The sequence below is a fragment of the Arachis ipaensis genome, chromosome B09 (genome assembly GCF_000816755.2).
Source record: "Arachis ipaensis cultivar K30076 chromosome B09, Araip1.1, whole genome shotgun sequence".
Taxonomy (NCBI): Eukaryota; Viridiplantae; Streptophyta; class Magnoliopsida; order Fabales; family Fabaceae; genus Arachis; species Arachis ipaensis.
Window position 1 is genome coordinate 10458964 of NC_029793.2, and position 18458 is coordinate 10477421.

General features: G+C 32.6%; 2 protein-coding genes across 2 annotated transcripts; both read right to left on the reverse strand.

Moving 5' to 3' along the window:
- On the reverse strand, positions 7901–9482 carry LOC107614984 (putative F-box/LRR-repeat protein At3g58880). The gene is made up of 2 exons (XM_016317106.1): positions 8202–9482; positions 7901–8023 (listed from the first exon to the last, which is right to left on the reverse strand). The coding sequence occupies exons 1-2, from the start codon at positions 9480–9482 to the stop codon at positions 7901–7903; spliced, it is 1404 nt and encodes a 467-aa protein (XP_016172592.1).
- LOC107614985 (putative F-box/FBD/LRR-repeat protein At1g66290) lies at positions 16300–18289 on the reverse strand. The gene is made up of 3 exons (XM_021111741.1): positions 18204–18289; positions 16351–17638; positions 16300–16316 (listed from the first exon to the last, which is right to left on the reverse strand). The coding sequence occupies exons 2-3, from the start codon at positions 17627–17629 to the stop codon at positions 16300–16302; spliced, it is 1296 nt and encodes a 431-aa protein (XP_020967400.1). The 5' UTR covers positions 17630–17638; positions 18204–18289.

Sequence of the window (18458 nt, forward strand, 5' to 3'; positions counted from 1 at the left end):
ATATATAAGTGTATATATAAAGGTCAAATTTGATTTGATAATTTTTTAAGGCTAAACGTTAGTACATGAAAAATCAAAATTTGATTTGATTGATATGTTTTGAACACTATAATTTTAGAAATTAGTTTTTCTAATATTCTTGATTATAGAGAGCGGCCTGACAACTAGGAGTTTTATTTTCAAGATAATAATCAGTGTATACATTTGATATTTTAAGGATTTAATTTTATATTTTTACCTAGACAACCTGGGAGTATAAAATTTAATCCATGAATACTGGTAAAAATTCTCTAACAATTGAGATAAATCTTAAAAGTTAGGAGTTTGCCAAAAATAAATTTATCTCTTGTTTACAAGGAGCAACCTGATAACCAGGACACTTGTACTCAAAGATAGAATTTATTTATGCATATGATGATGTATAAGGAGAATTAATTTTATACTTGAATCTAGACAACCTAGGGGTATAAAATATAATTCAGTTAAATAATTGTCTGACAACCAGATAATTATTTGAGATTATAATTGTATGTGATACAATTTAATCATATTTATTTGGAATAGGTATGAGTAACAGCTTGACAACCAAGGTACTCATTCATGATTCTAAATAATTTTTTTGTCAGAAATATAGATTTTTTATTTACTTTTATATTTTAAATTTTTTAAATATGTTCATCTTTCATATGGCATACTTGAAAGTAATAAATTGACTATACATTGAGAATTGTTCTTATGTATGAAAAGGTTATCATGGACATGATAATCCTATTGAAATAATATTGTCTAATAAATTTGGTTATGGAAAAGTTAGAAGTGATGAAGAATTTAGAATATTGCTTTACTGCAATATGGGTTGTTTTGACAATTATGAGTTCCAATTTCAAAGACAACTTACTATTTATTATTAAACATCTTGAGAAGATGTATGATGCCCAAAGTAAGATAGTATGACTATTAAAGATTTTATTTGAACTAGTGGAAGTATTGGGCAATATATTTTGAATTAAACAACTTTAGAAGTTGAAATGCCATTAGGCAAATGGCTTTTGCGAGAATTGTTCTTGCAAGCATTTTTGGAGATTTATTTTGTTACAAACAATTTATAATTGGCCCAATATGATTAAGGTTTGTGGTCTTTTTTGAAAAATTCAATATAAGTATTGAGGATGTGAATTAAAATTGCTCTTAAGGGTTGGTTTGACCAATAATAAAGATATTGAGTATTTTTATTATAAGAGTTTAAAGTAAAATCTCTAACATCTAATTGATATTCTATTCAAATAGGGAATGAGATTCTCTCAACACACAAATACTAGTACTCTATGTACTCCATCATGTTTAAAGAAACATGAAATTTGATTTAGCTAAGGATCACTGTTTTTTAAATATTTGGACTACGTTTTAAAAATGTTGGTAAATTAACAAATTTTTCACTAAATCAATTTTTTTCCATATGAGATATGGAAAAGGCATAAACTCAAACTCAAGAACATTAGAGTTTGGAGATGTCTTATATGTATTAAGAGATTGCACAACAATAGAATTGATATTAGGTTCAATAAATGAGATTTATTGGTTATCCTAAAGAAATAATGAGATTATTTTTATCACTCTTCTTATGACAAAGTGTCTGTGATAAGAGGTTAAACTCCTTTTTAGAAAAGGAATTCCATCTTAAAGAAAAAGTGGGAGTACAATTATTTTTATTAGAATTGTATACCACTCAATAGAGGATATACTTTCTCTTGAAAGTATAAAAAGTTTGATCGTCAAACTAACTTTTCGAAAAAGTAGCCTATTTGTATAATGATACAATTCTATAAAGATAGATCTAATGGTTACTTAGATTTTTTATAATCATGTTCAATAAGGATAGTCTTAAAATAAAATTATACACTATTGTAGTGGGAGATTTCATGTTTTGAAAAAACGTGATATTTATTATGCACTATGTGTATTTTACAAAAGGTCAAGTAAACATGCTCAAGAGCAAAGGTGTTTAAGGTCAAAAGAGTTTTGATAAACACAAATGTGTATTGAAAAATTATACACCTGATTGATCGGCTCTAGTGCAAGTGGGAGATTATTGTGATAATAGTATGCCCAAGATCCAATCTATTAAGAATTACTTTTTTTTCTTCCACTGTTAATCCTTCACTTGGTGACTGAACCTCACCAAGCTTTGCTTGCCATAATCAAGGAATGTCTTAATTTGTTGATCTTTTTTCTGCTTGGAAGACCTCCTAATAGATTCTCGGTCACAAATAGACAAAATGGGAAAGGTATAAAATATTTCTCTCCATGTCTTAGACAAAACACTAGTCTTGATAGCATCTTTCTTTGGCAGTCTTGAGAGAATGTCATGAAGTATGGTTTCTGATAAACTGGATATCTGGTCCATTTTTTCATCCATTATTGTGTCCTTCAAAGCAAGTAGAAGAATATCAGAAAAAGAATAACTCAATCATCTCAAATTATGATAATCAAAAAAATAATTTCTAAAATTTGTTTTTTTCCCTTCGCGCAACAGTAATTAACAAAGCAGAACCCACAAGAATCATCATTGACCACCATCGATCCAAACACTACTAATTTGGATGCAAAAACACATACAGAACAAATAAGATCAATGATGTGGTAATTTTACTATAAGTATATACTATATAGTACTATACATTATTTGCTTTTGCTGCCATCACCTAAACTTTTTTACTTTATTACCGAATAGTGAGTCTAGGGAACATTAAAAAGAAATTCTAGTAATCCACAACCTACAATTGTTCTTAACATTCTACACATTTAGGCATGATATTTGAAAAATTGAAACTTTAAAGATTTGAGCTAAAGCAAAGTCAAAATTTGAAAACTCTAAACTCTAAAGTTAGTTCTCTGTCCAATATTTCAGATTGTTTAAAAGAAACCTTTCGTTATTTGCAGAAGTGCCAATAAATATTAGAATTAGTAAAATTACTGTTAAGCACTAAGCAATTGTATACTGATCAATGAGTTCAATATATTCAGTGCTAGAAAACGATACATAATCACAGCTAATTTAATGGTAGTATTAGTTAATTAACAATGATAATAACCGCTAGAGTGTTAGAACTTAGAACCGAACCTGAAACGCAGATTTCAGTCACCGAAGATTGAAAGAAGAGGGAGATGGCGGGAAGAAAGTGGCGGTGTTAAGTTTAAGGGAGAGAGAGAGAGGGGGATGTTTAAATTTAAATATGATCCCTAACGGAAAATTGATTCAATCTTAATAATATCTTATCTTAACTAAAAAATTATTTAAATTATGATCTTATATGGAAGTTATCAATTTAATTTATATTTTTGTAATTTTAGTCAATTTTCAGTTATGATAACGCTGACTAATTTATTAATTAAGTAAATTATTTTTGCATTTTATTAATTTTTTTTAATATGTTAAACATAAAAGATAAAATTTTATTTTGTCAAATAATTATGATATATGTAATAAAAAATTAATTGGTACTTGACTTAATAAATATTAAATAAAATAAAAATTTTTTTTATTATTAAATATTTTTATTTTGTTATTATTCTACTGAGATTTTAACATTTTCAACATAAATTATTAATCTTGACCGAAAAATGACTTATTTAGTTACTTTATTTTCTAATTGTTGCAGGTTTATCCAAATATATGACAAGAGTATTACGTTTCTAAATATTTGTACATTATTTCCTTCAATTGATTCCTTATTATATAGTTATCACCACTTTTTTTATACATAACTAGATATACAAGATATATCTGGAGACTTTTTAAATCTAATGTATCGAAGATATATCAAAAAATAATTACAACAGTAAAAATTAAAAAATCGAAAAAATGACACTTTATTGTATATTAAATTACTTTTAATTTTTTTTAATTTTTATATTAATTGATTACATTGGCACAGCGACATACAGTTCCAGAATATAAACCATAAGAGTCTTTTGAATTTCATAAACAATTTCTGGGTGGATTGCCAATATGAGAGGGACTAATGCTACTTTCATTGAGTTTATGACCTTTATTTATGAAGACAATGTGCCCCAAAAGAGTATATTAAATTATTAACACAGGTTGTTATTATCTGTATTCTATACTCCACAAAATTCATATCACTATTAAACATTGTTTAATCTTTTTGGGAGTTAATTTTTTTAACAAGAGCTCAATACAATAAGTGAAGCAAGAACAACAACAAGTAAATAGAAAAGTTAAAAAAAATTATAAAAAAATTCATCAATTTTTTTTTGGGTTCTTCTTTTCTATAGTATATTTCAGATTTTGTATTCATAAAAATATTTTCAACCACTTCGATCTTACTAAAATTTTCTTAATCCGATTATAAGTGAAAGTCTATCCGTCACATATTTTCTTATATTCAATTCTTATTAAAATTCTGTTAATCTGACAACATCATTTGTATCTTTTATCTATACAATCTCGTTAAAATCTCCTATAAAGACTGATATAATCCTACATTATAACTCAATTTCTCTCACACACACTAAATTTCTCTTCTCTTGTATGAGCCTCATGCACCAAAGAAAGCATAATTAAAATTATTTTTCAAAAGACCCCATCAACACACAACCAAAGCTCTCTTTTATGATAGCGACTCATTGTAAACATTATTTCATCCCAAATTAATAGTAAACCACTTGAGGCACCCTCCAACTCAACGTATTCTCATCCCGCAGCATCACTCCCCGAATTCTTGTTACATCAAACTTCGTCACTACCTACCACTTAGTCTCAAGCAAGCCTAACATATTGATTTAAATTTTATCTTGAAGTTTTTGACCATGTTCAATTTTTCATCACCCATTAACCCCCTAATATTCCAAGAACAAAATTATTTTAAAAAATTATTACACACTTTTTTTTTATTTTTGGGCCTGCAGCGTCTTACTTTCTCTTTTTGTTTTGCCAATCTTCTTTTTTGAGTAATTTTTTATTTTATGCTTGGAGATTAGCTATAATATCATCTTCTTTATTGTATTAATTTGCACCTGATTCCAACACGAGGTCCCAAGTTTTTCTATTTTCAAGTATCTTCTCCTCTAAAATAGTATCTCTGTTTTCCTTACTTCCTTCATTCTTGTCCGAACCACCATCATCAACAACCCTCTTTCCAGCTACTTCTTCATCGTGTTCCGATAGCTCCCCTTGTCCCTTTGTCAATGTTGTTCCCTTTGTGCCGGAACTCATGCCACTATCATTCACAATGTCATCCTTATCACCCGTTCCTTCATCAACGTCTTCCGCACCATCATCATCAACATACACACCCAACCCACCAGTCTCTCCATTCAATGTCACCGCCAAGAGAGTAACAACTTGGTTCTCCGCCACCAACTCTTCCTCGATCTCACGACTTAACATAGGTGGCGTCAAGGTTGCGCATCTCCCTTGCCACGTTGAGCCGCTTCTTCCGTGGCCAGCCTTTAACTTTCCTCCTTCAACACCGATTCGATTTCTCTCGGTTATCTCCGCGCTGATCTCCAACGCAAGTTTCGCAAATGTAGCTTCCTGCACACTTGTCGTAGACCCTTCCCTAGCGTGTCCATCTCTATTGTGAAAATCGTGCTCCATTTTCATCAAGCCTGACCCGAATTCTAGACCCAACCCAACATCACGGAACTGGTTGATTGAGGAAACCGGATTCAAGGATCCTTTCCTATTTTTTTTGGACATCTTTAAATGGTTGGGCCTAACACCAAGCCTACAAAAAATCTTCTTTTTCTTATTCCTTTTAACCCTCCTTTCCAACCCATTGAAGTTACCTTCATAAATGCATGTAATTGTTTTTAGAATCAGTTTTATAATTAATATAATCACATCCCACACAATCCGCTCTCCCTTCAATCCCTTCATAAATTGGTTGATATGTTACCGTTTTTACCTTATTTTGTTTTGAATGATCACTAATCCACTCATTCAAAATAATTTCAGGAATTACCAATCTGCCCTTATCTTCTCCGTCTTTTCAGCTCCCCATCACCACATCGACTGCCTGGTCGTTGAAAATTGCCAATTTTATAGTTCGTGCACTCCTTAAACTCGTACTCGCACATGCCCTTTTTGCAACTGTTCTTCGTTGTTCTCAACTATAGTCACTTTATCCATTAGCTTCTTCATAATAATTCAATCCAAAAGCTTCCCGTCCCACTTCTTTCACTAGCACATGAATCCACTGATACCTATTGTGATATGGACCCATTCATTAATCACATACATGATACAAGTATCAATTTGTACTCGTCCAACACTAAAAGACATGCACGATTCTGTCACTTTGTCACAACCGACTACTTCTCCCCATTGGCCTTCTAACATACTAAAGGTATCTGCTGACCATGCATGTAAGGGAACCCCGTAGCATTCTAACCACACTCTTCGAGTTTCACATCGCTCCGTCTCATCCCATCTCCATATACTATGGAAAAATTGCAAGAGACTATGCATTTTAAACGTATATGCTTCTTCCGCATTCAATATAGAATCAAAAGTCAAAAGAGCAGCTTTATACGCTCCCAGTCTCCGTACTTGGACAACTTGAAGCAGGTTTTTTGTAATCATCTTTTTCAAAGAAATAAAATCGATTGCCTTCGTCGTACCGCCGACCAGACTTCTCTGCAATCCAGATTCGCTTTCACCACCGATACTTTCACTTTCTTTGTCCACCCATTTCCATGTGGATTTGGTTCTTTTGGATGCCTTGTTAGTTTCTCTACCTGCTTTTGGTTATCTTCTCCCTGAGGTTGAGAATTTGTCTTGTTTCGACTATCACCTCATTCCTGGTGTTGTCTTTCGAACCTTTGTCTCAATTGTTCGTCTATACTTCGCTTCTCCCACGTACACAGTCTTCCCTTTCAACCTCATATGATTTATTTTTATTATAGCCTTTAGAGCTCCACCTTTCGTTGTGTATCGGACGAACACAAAAACATACATATTACTACCTTTTTGTTTTCGTGATAAATAGATGTCATTAATGCGTCCAAACCAATTAAATAGATGGAATAATTTATTTTTCGAAATGTCTTCAGAAAAATTATCAACAAAGATGAAAAAAGCCTCATTTTCTAACCGTTGGTACTCTTCTCAATTCCAAATCCTAAATTTTTTTATATATCTCTAGTTCTAACCCACCCTGTGTTTTTCACCCTCTGTCTCACTCCTTCTTTCATCTCTCGCGGACCAGTGAGATTCACACCTTTCTAATGTTTTTTTTTTCTTTTTACATAACTACATTTTGTTTTCGATGCATCTTAAGATTCTTACACGAAGTTGACAGGAAACGGCAACATGCATGAACCAATTCAATGTCGAATAAGCAATGCCCAAATAAACTTTGTTTTTGACATGAATTTTCATGAATTTTATACTAAAGAATTTGATAGGGATTATCCTTCACGTTTATTTATCCCATAATCCCTTTTATCCGCCACCTTCCCTAATGATCCTTACAAATGATTCCAATCCTCCTCGTCCTGTTGTATTATTCCATACATTTTCAGTCTCACTTTTCGAGTTAGAAGTGAAAATGATGAACATAGTAAATTTTACATTTATTATTGAGTATGAATGCAGCAAGCCGTTCATAACTTTTTACTCATACAAGAGAACTTAAAACTCATGAGAAATGATTCTTTTCTCCATTGGGCAAATGCTTTTTAATGCTCTCTGTATGAATATCAAGTAAGTAAGCACATAATAGCAAAATATAAGAAAAGGAAAATTATATTTAAAAACAAAATTGAGTTTGTTATTATAGAAACCTTCACACATTCAAAACTTCCTCCTCTATGGAAAGATAAAACACCAAAGAAAGCAATGTAAATGAGTTACTAACTAACAAAAAGATAATTACTACTTTAATCTAAAACTAATATTTGCATTATCAGAACTTGACAATCCACCTAAGAGAGATTTGAGATGAACAAAATCAACAACATTCACATCATTCTTGACTGAGCTTGTGACCTTGACATCCTTCAAGCCATGCAACCAACACTTAGACTTGGGATAACAATAGGAGCAAAACTTGCCCTTTGACCTTGACATCCTTCAAGCGTATGGGTCTTCCCAATACTGCATAATCCAAGGCATATAAATACCATATTAAGAAAATAGGTAAACTAACAGACTATAAGTAGCAATTTATACTTACAAGATATTGATCATCATAAAAACTCTCATCAAAAGGGATGCAGGGATGGATGGAGAGGGAGAGTGATGTCAATAACTTTTGTGGTTTAAATTGTTCGACAAATTTCCCCAACTGGTAAAGACGTGGATGAGTCATATTGAGCCGAACATTTACTTCCAGTCGATTAGAACAGCTTAGAAAAGATATGGAAGGTAAGTCATCACCAGCATAATAGTATCGAAATGATAATAGATTTGGAGTGTCAATTTCAAGCAAATCCATGGTAGAGCAATTAGATAACACCAAAGACTTGAGTTGAGAACTTGAAATACTAATGTACTCAAACATGGAGCATTCAACCAATTCCAAACTCTCAAGGAAAGGAAATTTGGAAGATAGATGAAGAAACCATAAATCTGTAAAAAGAAATTCAATGTTCATATTCATTAAGGTCAAAGCTCTCAAATTTCCACAACCATCAAAATTCATCTTGGAGGGCTCATAACTGTCAGCAACATAATATATTTTCTCAATATTTGGAGCATCAATATAAACATTTTGTACTCCCTGAATATCAACTCCCTTGAGATTTTGTAGACCATGCATGCTTACTGATTTCATAAGAGAAATTTGCATATCACCGGCACCTTGGGGGTTGTATACATAACACCACTTCAAGGTTATCTGCTCAATTAAAGGACAATGAGAAATAACATGCTCGATAGCACCTTCGTCATCAAAAAGGACATAGCTCAAGGATAATACACGGAGTGAGGAAAACTTGACTGAAGGATTCAGGAATTCTTTGTCAAATCTGATTCTCCCCTTCAGCACTAACTTATTAAGTGATCTTGCTTCAATGACACCTGGATGCAAGATATAACATAGGCACGGATCATCCTCTTTTAAAGTAGGCAGGCAAAGCTTTAGGGTCTGGACATCACATTCACTAGCTAACTTAAGCCACTGATCAACATCAGGGTATATAAGCTGAAGGTCAAAGCAGGATAAACTAAGCTTGAGCTTGAATTCTTTGATTGCTAAGCCTTGGTCACTGAACCTCAGCAATCTTTGCTTGCCATAATCAAGGAATGTCTTAATTTGTTGATCTTTCTTCCTCTTGGAAGACCTCCTAATAGATTCTCGGTCACAAATCGACAAAATTGGAAAGGTATATAATATTTCTCTCCATGTCTTAGACAAAACACTAGTCTTGATAGCATCTTTCTCTGGCAGTCTTGAGAGAATGTCATGAAGTATGATTTCTGGTAAACTGGATATCTGGTCCATCTTTTCAACCATTATTGTGTCCTTCAAAGCAAGTAGAAGAATATCAGAAAAAGAATAACTCAATCATCTCAAATTATGATAATCAAAAAAATAATTTATAAAATTTGTTCTTTTCCCTTCGTTTTAGCAACAGTAATTAACAAAGCAGAACCCACAAGAATCATCATTGACCACCATCTGCCCAAACACTAGTAATTTGGATGCAAAAACACATACAGAACAAATAAGATCAATGATGTGGTAATTTTACTATAAGTATATAGTGCTATACATTATTTGCTTTTGCTCTAAACTTTTTGAATTCATTTACCGAATAGTGAGTCTAGGGAACATTAAAAAGAAATCCTAGTAATCCACAAACTACAATTGTTCTTAACATTCTACAGATTTAGGCATGATATTTGAAAAATTGAAACTTTAAAGATTTGAAATTTTGAAAACTCTAAACTCTTTTGCTACGTTCTCTGTCCAATATTTAAGATTGTTTAAAAGAAACCTTTCCTTATTTGCAGAAGTGCCAATAAATATTAGAATTAGTAAAATTTCTGTTAAGCGCTAACACTGATCAATGAGTTCAATATATTCAGTGCTAGAAAAGGATACATAATCACAGCTAATTTAATGGCAGTATTGGTTAATTAACAATGATAATAACCGCTAGATTGTTAGAACTTAGAACCGAACCTGGAACGCAGATTTCAGTCACCGAAGATTGAAAGAAGAGGGAGATGGCGCGAAAAGAGTGGGGGGTTTTGAGTTTAACAGAGAGAGAGAGGGGTGTTTAAATTTAAATATGATCCCTATTATTTAATACAATATAAACAGAAAATTTATTCAATCTTAATAATATCTTATCTTATTTTAACTAAAAAATTGTTTAAATTATGATCTTATATGAAAGTTAACAAGTTAATTTATATTCTTGCAATTTTAATCAATTTTCAATTAAGATAACGCTGGTCAATTTATTGATTAAGTAAATTATTTTTGCATTTTATTAATTGTTTTTTTAATATGTTAAACATAAAGGATAAAATTTTATTTTGTCAAATAATTATGATATATGTAATAAAAAATTAATTGAACAAAGAGCGAGGAAAATTTCCTTGCTAATTTCTTACAAATTAATTAGCGAGTGACAATGTTCTAGCAAATCAGTCACTTAGGGGTTCAATCGAATAAAAGTAAAGTAGCGAGAGATATTATTGTCACTATTCCGTCCCAAATTTCTACTTTATTTTGTTTAACTCATTAAAGACAATTCATTATGATGAATTAATTATATCAACTAATTGATTTTTCCTCATGAATTCATTTTTCCTCCAAAATGAAAGTACTATTCTCTCTTCTAAATTATTTTAGAAAAATATCTTTATTATAATTTTATTACAATATTATAATTAGCATTTAATGAATAATACATAATTATAATAATTTAAAAAAATAAAGTCCAGTAATTTATCTTCCGACTGCACACGTGTGTAGAATAACTTTTAAGAAGGAGTCATGTATAGTAAATACGGTCGATGATTGTAAAACTGTATGCTAATATTGATATAATATTATTTTAAGTATATGTTTTACAGGCATCAAAGAAAAGTGTTGAGTTGTTTTTTAGTAGATTTAAATTATTTATTGTTTATTAGAGAATTTTGTGCATTAGAATTCTCTAATAATTTATTATTTATTTTGAGTTAATTTTGATATGTTCTTACTTGACAGTAAAATAACATATAAAAATTTGTTGGTGGGTCTAAGTATTATTAAGTTATTTATGGTCACATTGAGTATATATGTTTGATTTATTGACGAAGGTAGATTACTAAAACCAATTAATAACTATTTTAGGATTAATATATTTAACACTAGATTAATAAAAAACAAATAAATCATAACATTATATTTTTATTAATCAAATTATTATAATTTAAATTAATCTTAACAAAATAATTTAAAATTATAATTTTAATCTTATCACGTGCATGACACGGGTTAATACAAGTTTAAATAACAACTTTAATCTTATCACGTGCATGGCATGGTACGGATTAATTGTTCTTCATTTTGAGCTGATTTTGATATTTTCTTACTTCACAGTAAACCAACATATAAAACTTTGTTGGTAGATTTAAGTATTACTAGATGATCATATTGAGTATATATGCCTGATTTATTGAAAAAAGTAGATTAAATAACTATTTTATAGTTAATACAATTAACACTATATTAAGAAAAGAAAAACAACGCATACAAGTTATTTTTTTATTAATTAAATTATTATAATTAAAATGAAATTTAACATAACAATTTAAAATTATAATTTCAATCTTATCACGTGCATGGCACGGGTGATTAAACTTGTATTTTATAAATAGAGGGGAGGGGAGTGTCATTTTAGCATCTCGCAAGAGAGGGAAGTAGAATTTTCTCTTTTTATTAAGATACGGCTGGACACAGCAAACACGCTTGTCAGACAGACGAGTATCGATAAATATCGTATCTAAAATGTGTTTAACATGCAGACACAATAACTCAGCTAAGGGTCCGTGTTTCATAGGTTGCATCGTTCCTTTCTCTGACAAAACTTCCTTCTCCTTCAACGTTGTAAGGAGGATCTTCACTCAAGACAAAGGGGAGGGTCTTCTCGCATCTTTTTCCTAATCCGAAGAACGTTGCCTGTCAGTGCCGTAGCGCTGCATTTCCTTCCCTAGTCCAAGAATGTCGCATCTAATAGACACATAAGATATTCATATGACACTAGGTCACAAATCGTTGTCGTCGCTGTGCCGAGGACGACTTCCTGGATTCTGCCGTTGTCAGATTTTGAACATTCTGTTTATCTGGTTTTCGCACATCGAAGCTGGCTTCCTCCACCGTTAGCACCTCGCATTGGCAACAGGAATTGTTTTATGAAATAATAATAATAATAATAATAATAATAATAATAATAATAATAATAATAATTCTCTTATTATTTAAAAAAAATAATAAGAGCAATGATCTTAACAATAATATTGAATTCACATCAAATAAAACATGGTAGTACCTGAAGTAACAGTGAAATATTACTCATGACAATCTAAACCTTCAACTTTCAATAATTTTAATTTTGTCTTTTAAAAATATTTATGAACCAGCAACTAAAATATTTATTAATTTCAAATATTTTCTGAACTTTAAAAGTCTTGAAAATGCTTTTTCTCTAGAAGAAACCTTCATAAAAATATATCAAAAAAGAGTAAATTATCATTTCTACTCATAAAAGTTGAAAACGTTGACGAATCTATCCATAAAAAAAAAAATTACCAAATGTATCCATCAATAATGAGATCCGTGAGATAAAACTAACCAATCGTTATTCCGGAGTTGACTCCGTTAGTGACGCTCCCTACATGACACATAACAACGTTACGTGGTCTGGGAGTCTTCATAGGTGAAATGATGAGCTATTTGACCGTTATAATTAATGAACCCTAAATCTCTAAATTTCCCAAATTCAAAACTTTTCTCATTCTAAACACGAACCCTAGGTTAATAAAATTCTTCGAAAATATTTCAATGTTAAGGCGGAGACTATTTACCCCACCTTCGAATGGGAGATGTAGTGTATCTAGAAGCTCAATTTTAAAGCGGGTGCATGATAGGAAGTTCAATGGGAGATGCTTCTGTGGGTTGGATGTGACCTTGTTGCAGCCGGGGACGGCAATGAATCCTGGGAGGTGGTTCGTCCGTTGTCCCAAATGGAAGGTATACCCTTTGTACACTTTATTCTATTCGAAGTGAATATGTCTCTAATCTAATTTTTCTTTGCCATTGATAGACTTCAGACTGTAGTTACTTTGTATGGGTAGACAAAACCGAAGGTCAATGGGAGGGTTTGAGGAGACCAGTTTCAAAAAGAAAGATGCACGAAGATGTTCTTGAGGCTGAAGCTGAAGTGAAGATGCTCAAGAAGTTAGGGAAGATTGAAGCTCAAGTTAGTAAACTTAGGTTGTGACTTGTGACTATGTCAATTATTGTGGTGTTTAGCTTTGTGTGCAATGTGTATCTTGTAACACCCTACCATACTGAGCTTTACGCTTAAGTCGTAAAACAGAGGTGGTGTGGTATTACGACCTCTAAAATAAAATGTATACATATAATAGCAGAAAGATTGTAATATACTAGGAGTCTTGAAGAATAGATGAAACAAAAGTCGCGAGATAAAAGCGCAACGCTCAAGAAACGAGTTAACTTGAGTGTTAGAAAAACCATAACTATCGAACATAAGATAACAAAAGTAGGAGTAAAGCGCCAAAGATACAAAATAACAAGCTCCTAACTCAGCCCGTGAAACCAAGACTGGCCGGAGAATATTTACTTATATAGAGAAAACTAAGTATATATATATATATATATACATCACTATACAACAAAATAACCCAATAACCACTTCGCTTCAGGTGTCCAGACGCCTAACGAGGTGCTTTTCGACCTGCATCTGAAAAACAACAACATAGTATGGAATGAGAACCAGAGGTTCTCAGTATGGTAAAGGTGTCACACACATAATATATAAGGTCCTGGGAATGCCAAAGATAATTCTAGAACGCCGACACTCAGATTATAGAGCTTAAAGTATTAAACAAAAGTCATAAAAGGTGGTTTTCTAAGAGTATCTAAACTTAACTTAACTTAACCTTAAATCCAAGTTCTATACTACCATTCTTCCATATCTCCATCTCCGTCAGCATTTCACAGACAAATAAACAGGTAGAGGCAAGCACAAGAAGGTTACAAGTACTGCAGGTAACAAATATATATTTAGCATGGAAAGTACACTTAGGCATACCCAGTTAATGCACAAACAAATAATTCAAGTAGAATGCATATGATGCATGCTTGTCCTATGGCTGATGAGACTCATCTGTCGGTTATCCAGCCAACCCGACAAGTCTGAAAACCTTAGACTGTCCCTCGACGTGCATCCCCAAGAGCCTATGCATAGCTTTTTCTCAAATAATCAATATTTCTCAATGGGGGTTAACATTCCCGAGAATTTATAAGTGTCCGGTCACCTTTACATCATAGGGTCAACAAAGTATCGAGTTTTCAACCTAGTACACGTGATGGCAAGCCACGGTATTTTACCCATGGAATCCCGTATCTCAGATCATTTAATCATTCAAGCCAAATATCATACATGATCATTCATTTGATTATCAAGTCAAGTATCATACATGATCATCTGTAACATTTCATAGTCGTTTCATCACTTTTCAGCTTTTCTTCATCTCCAAATTTCCTAACTTCATCCGAATATCAGGTTTAATACTATTATTAATGACTAAAAGAATGAAAATAGAGGTTTAGAGGTTTGAAACACAATTTAGTCCATTGAAAATCATGTTTGCTGAAGTGAGGGCCACGCGTGCGCGTGGGAGTGTGAAACTGCAGCTCGCGCGCGCGTCCCTTTGTCATGCGTACGCGTGGGTGAAAACTTCATGTCACGCATGCGCGTGGGTCACGCGTACGCGTGGACATGCTTACTATCCCTTACGCGTCCGCATGGCATCAATCGCGTACGCATCACCGAAATCCCATGCCACGCATACGCGTGGACGTGCGTTCTTTTAAAAAATAGATCAGTAGCAGAGCTGCAGAATCATAACAAGTTTCTTGCATAATCACATATAAATTACATATTTCGCACCAAAATTTTCGACGGGCATAACTCAATCGTTTCAAATCGTTTTTCTTCCGTTCTTCGAACGGCATAAAGTTCACGAACCCAATTTTCATTTAAAACCAATTAAAATCAATTTGATAGGGATTATCCTTCATGTTTATTTATCCCATAATCCCTTTTATCCGCCACCTTCCCCAATGATCTTTACAAATGATTCCAATCTTCCTCATCCTGTTGTATTATTCCATATATTTTCAGTCTCACTTTCCGAGTTAGAAGTGAAAATCATGAACATAGTAAATTTACATTTACTATTATGAGTATGAATGCAGCAAGCCGTTCATAACTTTTTACTCATACAAGAGAACTTAAAACTCATGAGAAATGATTATTTTCTCCATTGGGCAAATGCTTTTTAATGCTCTCTGTATGAATATCAAGTAAGTAAGCACATAATAGAAAAAAATAAGAAAAGGAAAATTATATTTAAAAATAAAATTGAGTTTGTTATTAATATATTATAGAAACCTTCACACATTCAAAACTTCCTCCTCTATGGAAGATAAAACATTAAAGAAAGCAATGTAAATGACTTACCAACTAACAAAAAGATAATTACTACTTTAATCTAAAACTAATATTTGCATTATCAGAACTTGTCCATCCACCTAAGACAGATTTGAGATGAACAAAATCAACAACATTCACATCATTCTTGACTGAGCTTGTGACCTTGACATCCTTCAAGCCATGCAACCAACACTTAGACTTGGAATAACAATAGGAGCAAAACTTGCCCTTTGGCTTTTTGGTTTCCATTAGCATCCAGTAGAAAAACTTAACAAATAACAAACAAGAGTTAGAAGCTCCACAGATAACCCTTTGAACTGATGAAAAGCAGAGGAAGGAAATAAAATATAAACTTTGGAAACAATGTCGTACCTCAATGAATGCTTTGGTGCAATGAGACGGGTTCAAGCTCAATGAAATAGTTTCTGGGCACCAACCATAGAACAAGCGATTCACAAGAAGTGCATACTTAGATTTATCTTCCCTAACAGAGCGTATGACCAAGTGTTTGATGCATGGCACAGGCAATGTAGGTGGCAATGAATATGGGTCTTCCCAATACTGCATAATCCAAGGTATATAAAAACCATATTAAGAAAACAGGTAAACTAACAGAATATAAATAACAATTTATACTTACACGATATTCATAATAATAAAAATGTTCATCAGAAGGGATGCAGGGACGGATGGAGAGGGAGAGTGATGCCAAGAACTTTTGTGGTTTAAATTGTTCGACAAATTTCCCCAACTGGTAAAGACGTGGATGAATCATATTGAACAGAACATTTACTTCCAGTTGACTAGAACATCGTAGAAAAGATATGGAAGGTAAGTTGTCACCAGCATAATAGTATCGAAATGATAATAGATTTGGAGTGTCAATTTCAAGCTTCTCCATGATAGAGCAATTAGATAACACCAAAGCCTTGAGTTGAGAACTTGAAATATTAATGTTCTCATACATGGAGCATTCAACCAATTCCAAACTCTCAAGGAAAGGAAATTTGGAAGATAGATGAAGAAACCATATATCTGTAAAAAGAAATTCAATCTTCATATTCATTAAGGTCAAAGCTCTCAAATTTCCACAACTATCAAAATTCATCTTGGAGGGCTCATAACTGTCAGCACCATAATATATTTTCTCAATATTTGGAGCATCAATATAGACATTTTGTACTCCCTGAATATCAACTCCCTTGAGCTTTTGTAGACCATGCATGCTTACTGATTTCATAAGAGAAATTTGCAGATCTCTGGCACCTTGGGGGTTGTATACATAACACCACTTCAAGGTTATATGCTCAATTAAAGGACAATGAGAATTAACATGCTCGATAGCACCTTCGTCATCAAAAAGGACATAGCACAAGGATAATACACACAGTGAGGAAAACTTGACTGAAGGATTCAGGAAGTCTTTGTCAAATCTGATTCTCCCCTTCAGCACTAACTTATTAAGTGATCTTGCTTCAATGACACCTGGATGCAAGATATAACATAGGCACGGATCATCCTCTTTTAAAGTAGGCAGGCAAAGCTTTAGGGTCTGGAGATCACATTCACTGGCTAACTTAAGCCACTGATCAACATCAGGGTATATAAGCTGAAGGTCAAAGCAGGTTAAACTAAGCTTGAGCTTGAATTCTTTGATTGCTAAGCCTTGTTCACTGAACCTCAGCAATCTTTGCTTGCCATAATCAAGGAATGTCTTAATTTGTTGATCTTTTTTCCGCTTGGAAGACCTCCTAATAGATTCTCGGTCACAAATAGACAAAATGGGAAAGGTATAGAATATTTCTCTCCATGTCTTAGACAAAACACTAGTCTTGATAGCATCTTTCTTTGGCAGTCTTGAGAGAATGTCATGAAGTATGGTTTCTGGTAAACTGGATATCTGGTCCATTTTTTCATCCATTATTGTGTCCTTCAAAGCAAGTAGAAGAATATCAGAAAAAGAATAACTCAAACTATGTCAAATTATGGTAGTAAAAAATACCACTTTTCATGTTAATGAATATGGCTCATGAGAGTTTTTTTCCTGGTGGAGTTATCAAACAGAACAAGAACTAAATACTGTCAATGTAGATATATCTTAAATGGTCATCATATAGAGATTTTTTCTCTAAAAAACTAATTTACAAAATTTGTTTTTTCCCCTTTGTTTTGCAACACTAATTAACAAAGCAGAACCCACAAGAATCATTATTGATCACCATCTGCACAAACACTGCTAATTTGGATGCGAAAAACACATACAGAACAAATAAGATCAAGGATGGAAACTCTAAAGATTTGAGCTAAAGCAAAGTCTAAAGATTTTTGCATAACTGCCAATAAATATAATTAGTAAAATCTCTCTCTCTCTAAAGAAACAGACTAATCAGCAATGTGTCCATGAACAAGAAGTTAAAGATATGAAGACTCAAATTAGGGTTACAATCACAGGAAACTGATCCACACGGTTACAGTGTTAGAACTTAGAGCCGAACCTGAAACGCTGATTTGAGTGACTGAAGAGATGAAGACTGCGAAGATTGAAAGAGACACTGCGTCTGAAGAGGGCGATGGAGATGGCGCCAAGAGACTGGGGTTTTCGGTTTAAGAGGCTGTTTAAATTTAAATATAATCCCTGTGATTTGATTTAGATTTTTGCAATTTTAAATCAATTTTCAGATTGGATAACACTCACAAGTTTATTAACTAAATAAAATATCTTTTAATTTTATTAGTTGATTTTTTAATTT